Source organism: Ipomoea nil, unplaced genomic scaffold, assembly GCF_001879475.1.
Source record: "Ipomoea nil cultivar Tokyo-kokei standard unplaced genomic scaffold, Asagao_1.1 scaffold1978, whole genome shotgun sequence".
Lineage (NCBI taxonomy): Eukaryota > Viridiplantae > Streptophyta > Magnoliopsida > Solanales > Convolvulaceae > Ipomoea > Ipomoea nil.
The window spans coordinates 163,870-170,489 of NW_017618406.1; the positions used below are offsets into that span (position 1 = coordinate 163,870).

Sequence of the window (6,620 nt, forward strand, 5' to 3'; positions counted from 1 at the left end):
GGGGTTGTACTCACCTCGCCAGAAGGATTCAAAGCTTACCAAGATCTCAAGTTCAGCTTCCCTCTTTCCAACAATGAAGCTGAGTATGAGGCCCTGATCGGGGGTTTGAAGTTGGCTCGAGATCTCTAGGCGCGCAACATCAAAATTCGCTCTGACTCCCGGCTAGTGGTGGGCCATGTCAATAATCAATTCGAAGCAAGGGAGGAGAGAATGAGACAATACCGGGATGTGTTACAGAAGTTGTTGACTTCGCTAGATCGGTGGGAGCTGACCCAAGACCTGCTATCCAAAATCGCCCAAGGCACTGAAGATCACCTAAGCTATGTGTCAAAGATAGCCAAAATAATCGACGTCGACGCACCCAACATTAAGAAGGACAAGGTCCTAGCTGTAATGCCAGCCCTGGATGAATGGATGCAGGAGATGATCCATTATAAGGAACAATGTCTTACCCCACAAGACCCCCTAAGAGCACGAAAGATAATGGCCATGGCCCCGTCTTACCGGATAATCGAAGGAAAATTATTTAAACTATCCTTCGGAGGGCCCATGCTCCGATGCTTAACGAGGGCAGAAGTGGACAAAGTCATCACAGAAATTCACGAAGGGGTATGTGCCGCGCACCAGGGCCCAAACCCTGGCGAGGAAAATAATTTTACAAGGATACTATTGGCCCCGCATTAGGTCTGATTGCCAAGACAACGTGAGGAAGTGTCCCACGTGCCAACAGTTCGCGATATTGCCCGGTAAGCCTGCCTCCTACTACACCCTAGTTACCTCTGCCATCCCGTTGGCCCGATGGGGCATCGACTTGGCGGGACCCTTTCCTAAGGGGGTTGGAGGCTTGAAGTTCCAAATCGTGACCATAGACTATTTCACTAAGTGGGTAGAAGCGGAGCCCCTCGCCTCCATCACAGGGTCCAGTGCTGGAAGTTCATGTGGAAAAATATATTTACGAGGTTTGGCCTACCTCAACAGATCGTATCCGACAACAAGCAGTTCGACAATCAGGACTTTGCTCGTTTCTGCGCCTATTACGGGGTGGAGCATATCAAGGTAGCAGTGGCATACCCTCAAGCCAATGGTCAGGTGGAGAACGCCGAGCGTACCATCCTGGACGGCATTAAGAAGAGAGTTGAAGCAACCGGGTCTACCTAGTACGCGGAGCTGCCATCTATACTATGTGCTTACAGAATGATCCCCCGGAAAGCAACAGGGGAAACACCCTTCGCCCTCACATACGGGTGCGAAGCCAGAACACCAGTAGAGATAATGACTCCCGCAGGCAGGAGCGTGCAACCTCAACCCGACAAGAATGAGGAGGACCTGCGGATTGAGTTAAATTTCCTACAGGATAAAAGGGATGAAGCCGGTCGAACCATTGCGGCTTATCAGCAGGCGGTGAAGCGCAACCACGACGCGAGGGCATGCCCCCGCAGTTTCCAGGTCGGCGATCTCGTCCTACGCCGGTAAGAGGCCGGCAAACCACTACAGGGAGGCAAGCTGGCCAAAAATTGGGAGGGGCCGTACAAAGTGGTGGAATTGGTGCAGAAAAATACCTACAAACTCGAAACGATGCAGGGAACGACCATGAACCGGGTATGGAACGCCCACCATTTACGAAGGTTCTTTCAGTAGATAGGGTAGCCCTCAAGGAATGCCAAATAAGGTAACCTCCATGGCATTACCATGGTATGTTGCGTAACGTAAATGACACCTATGTCTTCATTAAACAATTTTATGTCGCACCATTAATGACATCTGTGCTTTTCACATCTGTGCTTTTTACATATTGCATTAAGTGTTACGGACCACTGGGCAAAGGTGCGTGTGGGTTATCACAACCCACATGCGCGGACTTGCCCCCGGCAAGCCGCATGGTGTTGACAGATGGGGCGTGTGGGTTATCGCAAGCCACATGGTGTTGGCGGATGGGGCGTGTGGGTTATCGCAACCCACATGCGCGGACTTGCCCCTGGTAAGCCGCATGGTGTTGGCGGATGGGGCGTGTGGGTTATCACAACCCACATGCGCGGACTTGCCCCCGGCAAGCCGTATGGTGTTGGCGGATGAGGCGTGTGGGTTATCGCAACCCACATGCGCGGACTTGACCCCGGCAAGCTGCATGGTGTTGGCGGATAGGGCGTGTGGGTTATCGCAACCCCATGCGCGGACTTGCCCTCGGCAAGCCGCATGATGTTGGCGGATGTGGCGTGTGGGTTATCGCAACCCACATGCGCGGACTTGCCCTTGGCAAGCCGCATGATGTTGGTGGATGGGGCGTGTGGGTTATCCCAACCTGCACTACCCCATCCCACAACCTTTAGTTACCTTCATCAAAAAAAAAAAAAAAAAAAAAAAAAAAAAAAAAAAAACGGGAGAACGAGTAGTACATTAAATAAGGACGGTTGGCAAAACATCCAAAGCAAACTAATCGACAAACTAACTAAGTAGATTCTAAAAACTATGCCTAAGACAGTGGGGCCGCAGAGGCGACTGCTGAGCTAGAAAATCCGGAGCCCGAATTGATGGCGAGATGGAAATCAGAGGGGTCCACGCTCCCAACAATGACAAATCTGGCCACGGGCTCGGAGGGAGCCGCAACGGACGACGTCACACCGACCTGGACCGCCTCAGGAGTCATAAGCATGTCTCCACCTGGGGGTGTCGTAGAAGAAGGCGTCGCCGAGCTCGAGTAGGCCGAAGGGGAAGGATGTCTGGCAGTTTCCACCCCTCAATACTGAAAGGGGAGAACCGGCTTCCCATGAAGATCATCTTGCATATCCCGCTGCCCCATGTAAAAAGTTGCATTGCATTCCTGCACCAGCCTGGTCTAACCCTCCGTCGTCTCATGCAACCACACTTCCGCTACGGGCCCCATAGCCGCCTTACCTCCTGGAGTAGTCGCCCATTCCTGGAGGACCTGTAAAAGTGGAGGGCCTGTGTAATCCTGGTACTCTTGCACAGATTGCCACCCTAACATAGCCTCAACCATGCCTTCACCGGAGCGATCAGGATGCTCCAGCCAATAACGAATCAACCCAGGCATGCGTGTGCAGGAGTACTCAGTCGCAGCACGGGCAAAGTCCTCAGTCCCCTGCCAGTCCTCCACGACGTCGTCAAGAGCCTTCGCATGATCCTGTTGCTGTTATTGATGATCCTCCTGCAAGCTTTTGTGTTCCTCCCGAAGGGCCTGGTGTGCAACCCCCAAGGCCTTATGTGCCTCTTTCAGAGCTTCCAGCTCTCTCAGTATTTCTTTACGGGCCTCATCGCCCTCCTGGCGGGAGCGCTCTAAATCTTGGTGTGCCTTCTCTAGCTCGGCATACTCTCGAGAGGACTCTTGCAGGCGATGATGAAGCCCGATGGATTGCATAACCATCTAGTGTGAAGGGTTGAGGTACGAAAAGAAAAAAAACACTTGGGCACTTACATTCATGGAATCCCCAACTTGGCGAGAGCTCAAGGCCTCCATCGGACTGCTATCGATCCAGAAATGCCGTGGAGCTGGCACCATATCTCGCACCCCGCGAATGATGAAATCCACATGCTCGGGATCGTAGGGACGGAGGCGGGGGCGACCCGGGCCGGCCGAAATCCTAGCAGCCAAAGGGTCGCGGGTGTCATATTCACCGGAGGAACTCGAAGTAGCTAGGGGCACGGCCAAAGGAGGCCCACGTGAGGGGGAGTCCACGACATGGAACGGAGTAAGCGGGGAGAAGCGAGTGGGTGAAGAGTGAGTGTTGGAATCCGTTCCATCCAGAATTGGGTCATCCATGAGTCCCACCGAAGATGCCCCTTCATCTTCTTCATCACCATCACCATCACCATCACCATCAGAGGCGGCTTCCAAACTAGCAACTCGTTGTCGTTTACGAGTCTAGTAGGCTCTAAGCATCTGGGGGGTACTCTCGACGGGTGCTATAAACACCAGGTAAGGCCATAAGTACAACAGCAAAAAAAAAATGGGGGGAAACATACCCATAGGTTGACCGGTACTGAGTTGGTAGAGCCGGCAAGGATCATGGTATCTCCGATGGTCATGGGAACCGTCAGCACATAGCCGCGCCCTGTCGACATCCATACCCGAGTAAGCCGGGGGCGTATAAAGAGGAGGGTATTGCACCCACACATTGCTAAATCCCAGCCCAGAAGCATCTGCAGGATAGTGAAGGTACACAGATTTTTCTTTCCAGTTCTTGGGAAGATATGGTAAAGGAGTCACGAAGGAATAGTTAGGGACAGACTAGAGGTTGAGAAAAGATGACCCGCTCTGGCTTACGTTGAAAACATGCAGAAGTAAGGATAGGGAAGGAGCTACTTTAGCTTCCCGGCAGCGGGTGAGAAAACAAGTGATAAAGCGGTAGCCATTCGGGGTCATCTGGTAGGGTGCTATCCCGTGGCAGTCTAGAAATGCCCGAGTAAGGGGGTGTGGAGGAAACTAGAGGCCCACTTGAATTGACTGGTAATGAACGGCCACCCGATCGAGTGCGCATGGATCTTTCATGGATCCATCCTCCCCGGGCACAGTGATTTCAACATCCTCACCCAACCACTCGTCTAAAGAAGCAAGTTTGGCTTGTGAAATTTTAGCATGCATGCCTCGGGGAGTGGAAGGATCAAGGTGGCGGATGGAGGAGCCGCTAGTAGGGGGAGCGCGAGGTGACATGGGTGACATAGGAAGCGACCTCTGAGCAGGGCGGAGGGTTGGATTGGAGAAGGCAGGAGAATTGTTGGCAGTAAGTGGCGAGCGGGTGATACCAAAAGCCTCAAGGCCCCGATTAGGTAGTGAGGTGGACACGGAACCAGAGGGATGAAGAGTGGGGCGAGGAACCGTTGTGGCTGGGGGCGAGGCTTGAGGTGATGGCTGGCTAGAGCCCATGGTGAAGGCGGCCGCAAGCAAACCGGTGGGAGGCGTGGTGTGCATAGATCGTGGTGTGGTGTGTAATGGGGTGATAGGTAGAAGGCAAGATTGGGTAGTGAGAGTTAATGCTGGAGGGAGGCCAAGAGATACGAAGATGATAGGTGGAGAAGATTGCTTTAAATAGGTGGAAGGGGAGGAGTAGTTGAGATTGTTGGGGAAGCCCGCTATCTAATCTGACTGGGAGAAGGACTAAGTAAAACCCTACTTCTACTTCCTTTAGGCATCAAGATACCTAAAAGAAGTGGGGGACTTGTGATGGGGATATTAGGTATGGGCTAGAAGACCAAACAGGCCGCGTTGTTGGTCCAGGAGTGGAGGGGTTCTCTGGGCCGGGTAGGGCGCCACGTCGCCAGGTCGGCCGGTCGGCATCGGCCGCCGGCGACAAGGCCGAGAGGACCGCCGGCTAGGGCGCTGGCCCCAGCCGCCGATAGCGCGGCCAGTGCGCGGCTTTGGCGCCCCCATCGCGGGGACGGGGCGCCGCGTCTGTAACACCCCGTGTTACGGCCTCTAAACCAATTAATTATTTAATCATTTACCCAAATGAAAGAATTAAATTCCATTAATTAATTAGGAAGAGTCCACCATAGCCCATGGACCCTTATCCCTAAAACCAATCCCTTAGTCCTATAAGGAATAGAATTAGCAAACCCATACCATTTAGACCCTAATTGGGACTCTTAGATATATAAATAGGGACATAGGAGGCACCTAGAATCCACACCACAATAACTTTCACCACACAAGAATTCCCATAGGAGAAATCAAGAAAGAAGGGATCTTAAGGACCCTTCATAGCCAAGGAATTTAATTAAGGCTAAGAGGTAACCCATGTCTCAACAAAACCTATTTTCTTTGCTATAATCTTCTTCTTTGGCTCTTTCTATATGCTTGTGTCTTGATGAAATCTTCTATGATAATTATGATATGATCTTGATGATTGATGAGATGATTTTATGTGTGATCTTGATGATGATAAGAGGATCTTGATGATTTTGTGATGTTCTTGATAAATCTTGATGTTTCTTGATATTAGAGATGAACTATGATCTTGATGATTTAAATATGATTAGAGCCCTAGGTTGAATCATGAATTTCGTATTGAGATATTCTTGGTATATTTGGGTGGGAATTCACATGATCGGGTGTTGATTATGTTTAGGAGTCATGATAGGATGTGTTTTATGTGATTCTTGCATTTGATCCGTTAATTGTCTACGTGGTGTCGTCATTTGCGTTTAAAAGTGTCTAAGCATGGTTTCGGGTTCCACGGAGGATCCCGGGACTTATATTTTGGAAAAGGACTCAGTGGGGGGTAGGTGTAACACCCCAGATTTTCAAGACTTTTAAAACTTACATAGTAAAGATAGAATCTCATTAAATCCCAAAATACGATACAACGAGTACGGGGTGCTATGCCACACCCGAACTCGGGTGCCCAGGCTAAACTCTAAAACCTCAATCAGTATCAATACTAAATTATGGCACGCAGGACGAAAGGGAAAAACCATCTAAGCTATGCCCCAAACTTCTAGCGCGCTCCAGTGATCTACTCGTCTGTGCCTGAAAGCCAAATATATCTGTTCAGCGAGAGATGCTGGTAACCCACTCCAACGCGTTGAAATACAATAGATATATATATAGATATACGAAAACCATTTTGAACATGAAGATATATCCTATGAACTCTAGCTTTTAAAAC

General features: G+C 50.6%; 1 protein-coding gene across 1 annotated transcript; it reads left to right on the plus strand.

Annotated features, from left to right (window-relative positions):
* The first annotated feature begins 210 nt into the window (after nt 1-210).
* LOC109147193 lies at nt 211-1,158 on the plus strand. Its single transcript, XM_019294829.1, has 2 exons — nt 211-609; nt 979-1,158. The coding sequence occupies exons 1-2, from the start codon at nt 211-213 to the stop codon at nt 1,156-1,158; spliced, it is 579 nt and encodes a 192-aa protein (XP_019150374.1).
* Nucleotides 1,159-6,620: the final 5,462 nt, after the last annotated feature.